The 13741-nt window shown below is 40.1% G+C and overlaps 1 protein-coding gene across 1 annotated transcript in view; it reads right to left on the reverse strand.

The window, feature by feature from the left end:
* The window catches only part of LOC109302302 (cilia- and flagella-associated protein 47-like), a 536681-nt gene that overhangs the window by 424694 nt on the left and 98246 nt on the right, over positions 1–13741 (reverse strand). Inside the window, exon 6 of the mRNA XM_019523864.1 lies at positions 7723–7857. Coding sequence (XP_019379409.1) covers positions 7723–7857 — 135 coding nt within the window. The remainder of the gene's footprint in view (positions 1–7722; positions 7858–13741) is intronic.

Here is a 13741-nt window from a genome sequence, read left to right on the forward strand (position 1 = left end):
TGGTCAGACCTGGCTGACTGCTCTTCCCAGCAGATGTCTGGAAAGTTCAGGTCACCCATGATGACCAAGTCCTTTGACCTAACTACCTCCATGAGCTGACTTAAGAATTCCTGGTCTAGCTCTTCCCCTTGGTTGGGTGGTCTGTAGTAGACCCCCACTGTTAAATCTCGTTCCCCTCAACTGACTTGTATTCTAATTATCCCATGGCTCCCTGACATACAAAATAGCATGACTACCCTGTACTGTACTTCACTGTCCTGTAATAACTTATTCACTTTTCATTCATTTTTTGGGTGCAGATGCAAACCACTGTCTTTTTTGTGTAAAAATTCTCCAGTGAATTGTTCCAGCTGCCTCACTATTCTCTTTTCTTCACTTCCTTTTTGCTCACCTAGTAATGGCTTCCCCTCTATTTCTTTACATAATCTCCACTTTTGCTGTTATGGTCTTATCTATATCACTTGCAGTCTTCAACAGTTAATTTACAGTCTCTCCACCTATTTTCAAATCCCATCTGAACATATCTTTTTGCCTTGCCAAAGCCTCTTAAATTCTTTTTTCCTGCTAAGAACTATTTTTATATTTTGGCTCTGCAACTCTATTATTTATTTGTCTATTTAAGCATTTTGTCTCATGCTTGCAAGGCAGACCATTTTTGTTCAATTTGTAATAATGCATGCAGTTCCTGTAAATGGAGGATGTGTTTTACATTTTTACACTAGCTCATTTTAAGGCTACCTTCCTTTTTGGTCCATCTTAACGAATGTTTATTTGTCCTTTTAAATATATGGCGTTTTAAAATAAGTTGTCTATTTCTATTTAGTTACTTCTTTTATGAGGTGGCATTCAAACTAATTAAAAATTGTAGGAAATTCATGATTTTTCTAACCAGCAACAGGCAGAAAATAGTTTCAAGTAAAGAACATAGAACTTACTTATAAACCTGAATTTATCACTGCCAGGTCCAATTACAGACTGGAATACTGTTTAATAACTTCTGTTTTGTTATAATACTGTACGTGATTTATTTTATGTGATGTTGGAATAGTATTTGCATGCTACCTACGGATATGAGTTATGGTTACAGTTGGTGCAACTACACGTGCCATTAAGATGACATGATAAACTCCAGTGCAGTTTGCACCAGAGCCCGCTGGTGCACCTGTGTAACAGGGAACCCCTGCCCTGTTACTGGGAAGTGGAATGGCTTCTTTAAGGGCAAGAACTTTTTCAGAGAGACTGGTTGGGGACTGTTTGCCTTAAAGGCTATCAGGGATGGAGCCTGGTACTTAAAGAAACAGGACCAAATTTCTTGCAATGAAGGCTAAGTTTAATTATACAGCCCCAAGGGAAAGGACTTGTGTTATAGCCAGTTTGATAATTGGCGGTTTTGGAGTGGCTAAAAGAGGAGTGAGCAGATGCCACGGCCAAGTGTCTGGGGGGCCCCTGGGAGTTTAACCCATGGTGAGATGCCTTGAGAGATGCATGGGGGCCTTACTGTCCCCCTCCAACTCCCCCCAAAGAAGTGCTAGGATCATGCCAGTGTTTACAGCTTGCTAGGGGGCCTTGATTTAGGACATACCATCAGCTTAGGCCCAGATGGGAGTTTAAAGCCCAAAGACAAAAAGGGAGAAAGTAAGCCTAGCCTGGGCACAGAGGCCTTGTCCACAAAAAGGACAGGGACAAGGGCCAAGGGAGCCCAGGAGCTGAACCAGGCTCAGCAACTTTATTGCTGAGGACAGGGCAAAGACAAAGCCAGATTAGGCAGTCAAGAGCTGGAGTCCAGAATCCAGGTCCAGAACAGTGGGCTGTGGCTAAGGGACCAAGTAGAGAAGAAGGGGAGAAGCTGGGAAGGCTAAGGCCCCAACAAGGGAGTAAAGGCCTTAAGTGGCTTTTGAGACAGGTTTCCCACTGAATATGATGTTGCACACTGTCAGCAAGGCATGGGCATTACTATGGGGGTGGCTAGATGTCATGACCTAAGCCCTTAAGGCAAGTGAAGTTGGGGGAGTCGACCATGGGAGAAGGGAGCATGTGGTAGGTGGAAAACAAGGTGAGATCTTAAGAGAATGGTCTCGGAGAGAGAGCCTAGCAGGAATGAGGTGGTCTGTAGGGGGAGTCCAAATGGTCCTCAGGCACCTAACCTGTTACAGCACAGGACTGCAGAAGTTTGAGCCAGAGCAGAGCAGCCCCAGGCTGGCAGGGGGACCAGAGGGTCAGCCCCAGGCTTCTGGTGGTAGCATCAGGCAGTAGAAGGGCATGCTGGACCATGAGGGTGCTAAAAAGTGGTGGGCTAGGCAGCAGTCAGCCCCCAAACTTTAGCACCCTCATGCCCCAGCCAGCTTCTGTCACCATCTACACGTGCATTTCAGTGCATGTAATTACTCCATCGTAGGATAGTACTGTCACTGACAGTACTGTCTTATGGTAGAGTTAATTTATTGTGCACTAATGCTGGCGCACATATAGACAGTGACATTTTGCTGTGCAGCTAATTAGTTAACTGTTCACCCAGAGTTTGTTAGGAATTTTAATTGTGGGTAAGAGAATGTATATTTTAAGCTTAAGATGTATTTGTTTAAAAGGCAAACACAAAACAAGAATGTATTTTCCAACAGCCGGAAACCACCACCTTGTGAAGAAACTTGAAAATATTCCTTTTTTTGGATGTGAAAGAAACGTATCTGATATGTTAAGTCCTCCAAAAGCTGAGACAGGCTGTCCCTCTCTCCAGCTTCCTCTTTATATGAAGACAAAACATTTAAAATTTCAATTATAAATAAATGAAGAATTTTAGGAATACTATTATTTAAAACTGGTGCCTTTTATAAATACTTAACTTTTCTTGTAACTTTAAGGAAAATATGGGTGCAGACAGAAGTGACAAATTTCATCCGATCTGGCCACAGAAAGTGGTTTACAGCTGGTACCAAATGCAAGCGCATGGCTACAGACAGTTTAAAAAAGTTGCCGATCAGGTGAAATTCTGAACCCATATGGCATGAAGGTTCACACGAATATGTTACAAAACTAAGCATCTTCTCTAACTTCTGTCTGTGCTGCCTGCCAGCCTATTCCTTTTTTCAGAATGCAAGGGGGGAAAAGGAGCAGAGGGAGTTTGATTTGGGGGATTTTTAGCCCCCATTGGATGGTGGAACAAGTGAATTGGAGCTCTCCTGAGGTGGGAGGGCTCCAATTCACCAACCCCACCCTCTAGTGCTGCCTGAGGAATCCCTAGAACTCCCTTTGTTCCTTTCCCCCTCCCCCAACCCATTCTGAAAACTTTGCAGCTTCACAGGGAGGAGGGACCATTGCTAGGAGAAACTGACCGCAGCCAGATTCCTCTCCCCCCTGGAACCAGCAATGACCTTCTGTTTGTTCCAGGGGATCATTGTAAAAGTATTCTCAGTTACAGAGGGGAGCTGCATTTGTCTCTGCACACATACACGCATTTTGTTTATTCTTTAAATACTAAGAAGTAGTATAAGGTTATTTGAGATGTCTTTTTGCAATAATTTTGTGTTTTAAATACAAGCTGTATTTAAAAGTTGGTTTATTCAAAAGTACTTAACTCATTTGCCATTATTAGTGGTTACTAAAATAAGACAATTAACTATACACTCCTGCTATAGAAGGTCAGAATGTTGCAGATGCAGTGCTCCATGAAATATATGAGAAGCAAAGTTTGATTTGTAATATCTTTTACTGGTCCAATTGTGGAGCTGGAATGCTGCTTTGTGATTCAAAGCTCATCTAACATCTCTTCCAACTCTACAGCTGGCCTAATAAAAGATATTACAAAAAAATCCTTGCTTCTCATATATTAAATTGCAGAATAAGGCTATTTTCAGGTTGTAATTAAACAACTTCCCGATCAAGTCCAGAAAACAGTCTCTAAGAGATACTATGAAGAAGAATCAATGGCTTTGAACAGATGTCCATTTCTAACAGTGGAAAATTATCAGAAATTTCCAGGTCTAGACATCTTCCCAGGAGAGAGCACAGTACAGGTGATCAGGTGACCCTGGTCTGGGGAAGGGATGGGGAGCAGCAGCTGCTCCAGTGTCCTCCCTTACTGATCTAGGGAACCAGCACAAGCAGACTGTAGGCCTGAAATATGCCTTACCAAACTGGTTAGCCTGAGTAATGCCATTTTGACTTCACATAACTAACCATAGGCACTGAGTATTTGGGGACCAAAGGGCCCTGGCCCAACTGGGGAAGAAGACTGTCAGGGCCCAAACCTGAAGAAAGGAGAAAAACACAGGAAGCTACAGGTTTCCCCTTGCAGGCTGGAAGAGTTCCAGCCTGGGAGGGGCTGCTTGGGGCTAGGGGGAGCGGGGAGGGCAACTGGAGGCAGGGAGCACCATGTGCATGTGCACACACATGTGCACTTGGCAGCCATGTAATATCCGGAGAGAGCTGCAGGAGCTGCTCTCCACCAAGTCTAAGGGGACAGGGGGGAAGGGAACAGAGGTGATGCAGCAGAGAGGGGTGGGGGAGCAAAGCAACATGGCAGGGGGGCATATGCCCCCCAAGTTTTTTGCACCCACAGTTGGGTGCAAGGCTGCAGCGTGGCCAGACCAGCTCCACAGCCCAACAGGTGGGACCAATGCCTGCCAAGGTGAGGTGCAACAGTGGTGTTGGCACAGAATTGTGCCCCATGCTACTGCCAGGCATGCAGGGGGCACCTCACCTTGGCTGCCATTGTGGAACAGTGCTTCCTCCTGTGCTAGGTCCTTCCAGCTGGGCCATGGAGGCAGCTCCTGCCCAGAGCTGGTCCAGCTTGGCTGGAGCCCTGCTCCCTGCAGCCTTGCTGTGGATATAAGAATCTTGGGAGACGTGCTATGATTAAAAAACCCTGCCACATTGCCTGTACCCCCTCCTACCCCCCATGTCCCACACACTGAGGGGCTGGTGGTGGAGGGCACAAGTTCATCATCTTGTCCCCCTCCTTCCCCCCAGTAAAAATACAAGTCAGCGCCTATGTAACTAAACACCATTAAAGCAGAGCAAGCAGGGCAGTTTAGAGTGACCTCTGTATGAGCCATGTCAATGAAAAAGTTAAAAGAAGATGTGGTAGCAGTCCTGAGACAGCAGAATACTGATGACAGGAAAAACTACTGTAAAAGATGATTGGTACATACTTAGGACATATGGAACATACAGAAGAGAACTACAAAATAGTATATAAAACCTAAGAAAAAGAGATTTGGGAAGTGAGGAGAGAGAGAACACCACACAGGAAAATAAATTTTAAAAAATATATATTCTAGCTCTGGGGCGGTGATGGACACCTGACCAGTTGAACTCACTGTACCCATTAGAAGGCTCACATAAGAATATCTATATGGACGCTTAAAGGTTAAGTGTTGATTTTAAAGCCTGGAAGGGGCTTGTTTCACCCAGGAGAATTTGGATGAACATTTGTACCCTCATAGTGTCTATTGGTAGAAAAATAATGCCTGCATGTGGCCAGTGTCTCCTTTGAGGATTAGCTAAGATAAAGATTCCTTTATGAATAACTTAAAGACCATTTTAAAGCTTAACAATAAAACCATGCTTGGATGATGTTCCAAGAGTCCCCTCCACAGGAACAAAAATAATGGCCACACTACTACACAGCTATTAAAAGTTTACACATTCATGAACTGAAGATGCAATTAGGGCTCTTCATGAAGATGATGAGCGGAGATCCTGGTTTTTGCCAATTAAAAAAAAATCCCCAATTTTCACATTAAAAAAGTAACCCAAAAATCCACATTTTTCTGTGATTAAAATGGAATGCCACTAATATCTATATAGATATGCGTATAGTGATGTTTCATTTTAATCATGGAAAAATGTGGATTTTGGGTTACTTTTTTTAAATCTGAAAATGTATTTTATTTTTTTTTCCATCAGAGGAAACAAGGATCCCTGATGATAAACCAGTGAAAGGTAACAGCAATGAATACCTAAATTTTGGCAAGCACTGGATAGGGTGCTCTTGCACCTCCTATATCACTATGACTGGAAAAACTATAAATCACTCTGCACAAAAAAGTGAAACTGGTTGAGTTTGTGCCTTGGGCAGCAGGGTCATACCTGATAAGGTTTGCACTATGTAGTGTCAGAATGGAGGCAGCAGGCTCAAGGCTCTGGGCACCCTGAGTGGAGTAGAAACAATACAGTAAGAGGTGAGGTGTCACTACCAACAGCCAGGTTACCTTCACCTGGCCCCATGGCTGCTGCAAATTTATGTGCCAAACAACAGTGCAAGGACCTTATTTTGGCTGTAGGGCCAGGGAAGGCTTGTGGCATTGTTATCTCCCACAATGAGGGAACTTGCGTCCTGAACTCTGCCTGACTGGGGCCCTGAGCCCCCTGCCTCCGTTCTGGATCTCAACTATACTGAGCACCCCCGGCTTGTGCCCCAGTCACCTACCCTTAGTTACGCTACTACCTCTAAATGAAGAAAGCAGCAAATTCTCTCTCATCTCTGAGTTTCAGTGGTGCTCCTGTCTTAACTTCTCTTAGCTTATCATGGCCTGTTTGTCTCTTTTCTTTCAAGGATGCAAAAAGCACCAGAAGAAAGAGAGTCACCATACTACGTCAAGCAGCAACTGTGTTTCTGCATAGCACAGGACACCATTTGGACTGCACCATAAAGATGAGGAAGTTTGTTAAGGCTCTGCCACAGAATTTTTTTTTCATTATGATTATAATGCAATACCAAAATGCTATTCTCATTTGAGATGGCGAATGCAAAAAACTTTCAATTAAATGAAAGTTGCTTACTGTTCATTAGCTTGCCTATCTCAGAACAGCTACAAACAGAAGGTAGGAGCTGGGACCTATATTTACAATGTATTTGAAGCATCTGTATGATTATATAACCAATTTTACAAAAAAGATCTCAGTATTGATACAAAATAGCTAATAATATTATAATAATTATAACTTAGGTTATTTTAACTGTGCTCAATAAATTGATGTTCCTTCCAATTCTATGTGCCTACATTTCTGGAAAACATTTAAGTTAACAGAAATTTTCAACCAACTATACTGAGCATTAATTGGAGTTATTACCAGGTAAAGACTGTTGTGGCTGTACTTCTATATATCTATATCTATATGATCATCCTCCTGTTCCCTCCCGCCTCCTTGTCCCCCCAGATATGCACAATACTTATGGATTCTCTTTTCTTACAAGATCTGGTTTGGTATCAACAGCACCTGCAGATTCTAAGAACAGGACTTCTACTGGCAAAACTCCAAAGACAGCCTGCAATTTTTTTTAGAGGCAGATTCCACATTCTGTGAACTCTGTCCAAGTAAATTTCAGTGACTATTTGCTTTGTTGTTCCAAAACATTGATGCTACCTGGTCTGACATTAATAGAAGTATACTTTTAAAAAACAGGATATGTCTGTTAGATTATTTCTGTTGCATTTAAGCTATCCTTGTTATCTACAGTCTTGAAAAAGTCTGGATTCTGCACCACTAAGTGTTGCAAAAAGCATGAAAATCAAAAACCAAATGAATGACAAAACTTAAAACTACAGTTTTTTTAACAATCGACAATGGATAAATTCTTGGACACATGCAAAAAACCCATTTGGCTATGCATTATTCACAGGCATGTGGCTTGGCATATAAAAGATGCATTTCATTTAAAAATGAATGATGATAGAAATTTATACAGACTGATAATGAAATTATCCACAATAATACACATACCAGTGTTTGCTGCATCAACAGTTTGCAATGTCTCTGTCGACAATTTCTGAAGGCCCTGTTCACCATCTGTCTTCTCCGGTGAGTTATGTTGAGACTGCTGTTGTTCTTCAACTTCAGCAGCAAATGAAATTACACCTAAAACAAATATGTACCAGATGTTATATTAACCGGGGCATTAGTTTTATAAAATGGACTGCCAGGCTCACATGACTGTTGCCTCAGCTCTGAACTCAAAATATGAGTTAAAACCTAAATCCTAGGTGTCAGCTCTCCAATTATAAATTGACTGTAAAAGAAAATGCATCTTTTGTGAGTTCAAGAAAATGATCCCCATTTCAAAATTTCAGTATCCCAAGAGGGATAATTCTTTTAGCAGCTTACATGAAATAATTACAGACCAGTGATAAGCAATATAGCTAAACTGGTTTTTACAAGATTATCAAATATGTATGAGAATTTTACAGGGGTGTAGGTTGTAGTTGTGTTAGTTTAAGGACATAAGCAGACAAGGTTCTTTGGGTGAATCGGCTATCTTTTATTAGACCAACTTAAAAGTTAACTTTTAACTAATAAACCTAACTGGTTTTCCTATCATGCAGTTTTAGTATTGTACATAAATTGCAATAAAATATCTAGTAACTATTAAATATCCAGAGATTATAAATATATGTTCATTTATTACACAAGAAAAAGCAACTTTTAGGCTAACAATAGAGAATGATATTCAAGTATAAACTCCACTATATTGTACCAATGGCAAACCTAAACATTTAAAGCATAAGTTTGGAAAGAATCTGACTTTTCCTTTCATTTCAGTGCCTCTAACTATGCAGTGTAATCAACATATCTTCTTGAAATAAATATATTCCATTACTAATTGATTTTTGTCACGCTCAATATTTCATTAAGTTCACTCAAAACTGAAACAAATCTATTGAGTTGTACTTTTTGATATGGCACAGTTTTTTAGCTTTTGACTTGAGTTATCAACCAACATATGGTATGAAGTTTTGTAAAAAGATGGTTTAATTCTTGCTAATTGTACTGTTCATGACATTTATTTTGTTGGAGTTCAGCTTATTTAATGATACTACATGAAGAGACATTTTACTGCATAATATTTTAAGTGTTTTTGGAGAATGTTCCCACAGGGAGCTTTTCCAATTACATCTTATTAATCATTTTGTGATTTGCGCAGATGGACAAAATATTCATAGAGAAATTTGTTTTTACTTAACTTTGCTTCTGTTTGATTTCATGAAACATTGGGAAAATTGGTGCAATTAAAAAAAATATCAGAACATTTTTATGAAAAGGCTTTTGCCCATCACCACTCTATGGTATATTTTTGGATTTGTTTTTAAAAATGTGAGCCAGGTCAACAGAATCAACATGCCTTTAGCCAACTCTCCTGACAGTAGCCAAGTTCTCAGAGGTATCTGAATTTCTGCATTCTTTGAGTTAGCAAAAATGACTATCAACTGCACTTTGCTCCTTCCCATACTGTATGTGGGAACAACTTGCTGTCATTAAGCTAAAACTTTGATCCTCCTCATCACTTCATTCCCCAAAAGCCTGTCCTTGTATTCTAAACCCTGCAGCATTCTCATTTAGTTCCATTTGAAATAAGATTTAATGAACAATGACTTTTCCATTGCATTTAATGTTGTTAGACGGTCATCTGAATAAATGAATGTAATGAGTCAGCAGTACTCAAATGACTCCTGTAGTGAAATAGCTGTTATTTTCCCTCCAGTGTTTTGGCCTATTCTATTACTTAAGTGGCATAGCATATGACAGCTTCCACATGCTGAACAATCTAAAACGTTTTACAGTAATATAAGCTACTTCCAGCCTTTTCATGTTAAGTGTGCACATCAACTTAAACTACTATGGTTGTTTTTTGTTGTTTATTTGGGGTTTGTGGTTTTGTTTTTTTGTTTGTTTTTTTGGAGGCGGGGGGATGCATTTCTGCACCAAGCAGCATTTGAGTAGCACATCTATAATGAACCAAAATTGAAAACAATAAAAATGAAAATAGACATGCATCCTAAATGAAGGAACCATATTTCTTTTTAATTTCAATATGTGAAATTACAAATGTAACAGTTCATTCTCTAGGGGAATCTAAAACACCCAGCCACAAATAAAGGAAAACAAATAAAATAAATATCAACTAAACAAATAATTGAAAGGATCTTGAGATAGGCACTGAAGAGTCACAACTCGGTGTTAAGTCTCAGGACAAAATGTGAGTGTAGTTTTGGTCAACAGAAGTATATTACAGAGCAAAAAAAGTGGAGAGAGACCCTTATTTTATGAACAAGTACTCATGTATCTAAAATTGTCAAATGTTATGTGCAAAACTCATGGAGGGAACAGAAAAGATCTGTGACCTGTTTAAGAAAGGTTTTATTACTTGACCCCAAGTAATTCAGAATTTACTGTTACACACACATAAATTCCAAAAGTAGCAAGGATTCCTTAGGGTGATTCCTTTTATTGGACAAACTGTGTAGCTGGAGCAGAGTTGCACAAGCTTTTGAATACAAGCCATTCTTTGTCAGGTATGGCCAGAACAAGCTAGCCACTGCATAGTAAAGAACAATTGTCGGAGGATATGCCCAACTACACAGTTGGTTCAGTAAAAGCTCTCACTCTAAGAAATCCTTGTCTATTTTATAATTTCTTGATGATCATGACTACTACATTGTTATTACACAGCTATATAATCCATTACCAAAGACACATCTTCAATTAAATAACCATCATGGCTTAAGGGGTTTGTGAAAGACGTATTACAATCCATATACCTATACAATTTGGAATACATATATAAAATGTAAAAACGGGGAAGCATAGACATTACTGAGTACAAATCGAGAGGAAAACTGGATAGTTGATAAGGGAAACTAAAGATATCAAAAATAACCTTTTAACCTCTAATTCTGCACAAACATTATGGACAATAAGAAGGAATTCTGTAAATGAAACTTAACAGTTGCATAAGATCTAGCATCAGATAAACAGCAATAAAACATTGCCTGTCATGATTCAAATGTGAAGCTTCATATTCTGCATGAAACAAAACATAATTACATATTCATACTTTGGTTATTCATACTTTCTGTTCTATTAGTAACTGGGGTACAATACATAGCAACAGTGAACCTTTTTAAACCAACAGAACTAGATTACTTGCATCAATGAGTAATAAAAGAATTGGAAGAGGAACTCCCTGGATCATTAAGTACTGATTTTTAACAAAGCCTTCATATCTGGGGAATTTCAGTAAACTGGTGGGGGTAGGAAGACAGTAAGAGAGCCAAAGTTTTGCAATTATACAAGTAAATGGTACAACCACATAACTACAAGAAAATTAAACTGATATGGATACCCAGAAAATTGTGGAAAGGCTGAAATGATCCCACAGTTAGACAGGAATTAAACAACAATACTGTAATTAATGTATTAAAATAATTAAAATATGTGTACCTAATAGATCACAAAAAAATCATAATGAGGAATCAATATTATATGAGGGATGTTTCTATTAAGGTATGTATTTTTATGTTAAGGTATGCATCTCTCCTGCCACACCTTGACGGAAAGAGATAATAATAATAGGGAGGCTTCCCATAGGCCTTCTCATGGCCCCAGTCTAACTGCCCTCTCACTGGACCACTCAAGTCGACTGTGCCCTACAGGGCACCCAAACCATTAGGGGATAATTGTGTGGCTCCAATTCCCCCTTACACCATGCCCTAAGCCTCATGGGTGTTGCAAAAATCATTGTTCTCCTGTCAAGACTTCAGCCTTATAGGCCTCTGCTCCATTACTCTTGGCTAGGCCTTCTAGCCCAGGCCTACCATGTCAGACTTGGCTTTCAGGTCCTAGCTCCAGTTCATCCCTTCCAGTCACTGGGCCCCTGGCCCCTGTCTGCTGGGCCCCAGGCCCCTGTGTGGCTCTGCAGCCTTGCACTCTGCCCCTCTCTGGACTCAACAGTAGCTCACAGGCATGCATGGGATCTCCATAAACCATCCCTATAGTCCCAACCCAAACAGCCAGGATAAACAGAACATAAACATAAGCCCGTGAGCTATAACACAGCATAAAAGGGAAACAGCCTTCCACCCATTTAAGAGGGAAAACCTTCACTAATATGGCATACCTCCCAGCCTGGAGTCCTTGTGAGTTCCCGGGGCCTCACCGTTCTCACAGGCAGCAAAGTAATTGACCTAGCATCCCTGGGTGGCTCTCCTTGGCAGGAGATCCTTCCCTTGGGGCTGCCAGGGATAGCATAACTTGTCAGCCAAAACCTCAGCCTTATATGGTCCCAGGACCCTGCCCACTTCCTGTCAGCCAGCTGCCTGCAGATGCCTACTAATTCCTCCATTGGCCTTTTGTCCTGGCAACCTGCAGCTGTTGCATCCTGCCTAGCCTACAGTGTGCCCTGCCTGGGCTGCTTTTATCTCTAATGAGCAGGGAGCCCCAGGCTCTCTGTTACACAAAGCTATTCAATATCTTTATCAAAAACTAGAAGAAATCATAAGCATCACTGAAAAGTTGCAAATAACGAAAATTGGTTGTAAGCTAAATAATGATGGGGACACATTATGTGCATCTCTTGGTAAGGTGGAGCCTTTTGAAGATGCTTGAGAACAACCAAGATTATGCATACAAGAACAAAGAAACTAGGTCTCAGTTACAAAATTGGACTAGCAGCCCAGAGTGCAGTGAAACTGAAAAAGAATTACGGGTCATAATGCATGCTAGGTAATAAAAGACCAAAGTGCCCAATGGAATGCTGTTGCTAAAAGGAAGATCACACTCCTTGAAGACGTAATAATCAGGAGTAAAAAACAGGAGTGACATCGCTTCAATGCAGGGCATTTGAATCACTTAAATATAATATATCACTCTGATATCTATGCTTCAATAACAATTTCAACTTATTGAAAGGATTCAAAAAAGCTGAAGGAATGATTTCATATCTTATACTGATTCATACCTTATGCACCCTGCTTTTTTCCCACACCAGTTTTTCTGACCCCAGGATCTCCCAATAAAAATTGGAGGGCTTAAGAAAAATCTAAAAGGAAATATTGAAGAACAGGAGGAAACTGGTGATGGCAAAATCACCACCAAAAAGTAACAAGTTTTAGGAAAGTTGTACAAATGCTAAAATATTCATCACAAGATCTTTTCCCCCTTCTTCATACACTCTCCCATGAACGTATGTTTGTGTTTTTACTCCACAGGGATCCATTAACTTATCTTCCTGTTGAAGTGATTTTCTTGAGTTTTATGCCCTAAGAACATGAAAAAATGAATTAAGATTTATAAAATATTAAAATTGTATTGTGGGACTTCCCAGTGCACTTACTGTGTGTGTATACATGTACTAACTTTCTGACAGTTAAGCCAACTTAACTTTTTTAAGTTGACTTAACTGTCAGAGTGGACACACATATATGCAGCAGAGTCAACTTAAATACAGCATAAGATAATACACCTCTACATTGTATTATCTTAAGTCACATTAGTTAAATGGACTTAGCTCACAAGATGGCTGCCACCACATCATGGATCTGTAAGTGTGTATGCTCCAGTCTAGCTTATTCTAAGTCACACTGGTATGTATGCATGCATCAATTATTAAACTATCTCTGCTCCCTTTTAAATCAGCTATAAACCCACTGATTTAAATTGGTGCAATGGGGAGGTCAGTGCTGAGTATTTTGAAAATTCTGCACTGCAACTCTTACTTAGCTGTTGAAAAACATGTATTTAGTACACACATATTTCACAGAAATATGCCAAACTTGAAAAAGATAAGGATAGAACTGTTCTAATATACTTACTGATTTTAGAAGGAACGAGTTAGCTATAGGATCTCATTTACGAGGCCTTCCTGTCCTTGGTAGTTCACTTCTAAAGAAGGTCTCTTAGTCAAAATGTCATTACTAGTAATGTATTTACTCATATCTAAGATGAGGTTCCCCCCCCCCGCCACTCA

Source organism: Gavialis gangeticus, unplaced genomic scaffold (assembly GCF_001723915.1).
Source record: "Gavialis gangeticus isolate Ggan-Ray unplaced genomic scaffold, GavGan_comp1, whole genome shotgun sequence".
Taxonomy (NCBI): domain Eukaryota; kingdom Metazoa; phylum Chordata; order Crocodylia; family Gavialidae; genus Gavialis; species Gavialis gangeticus.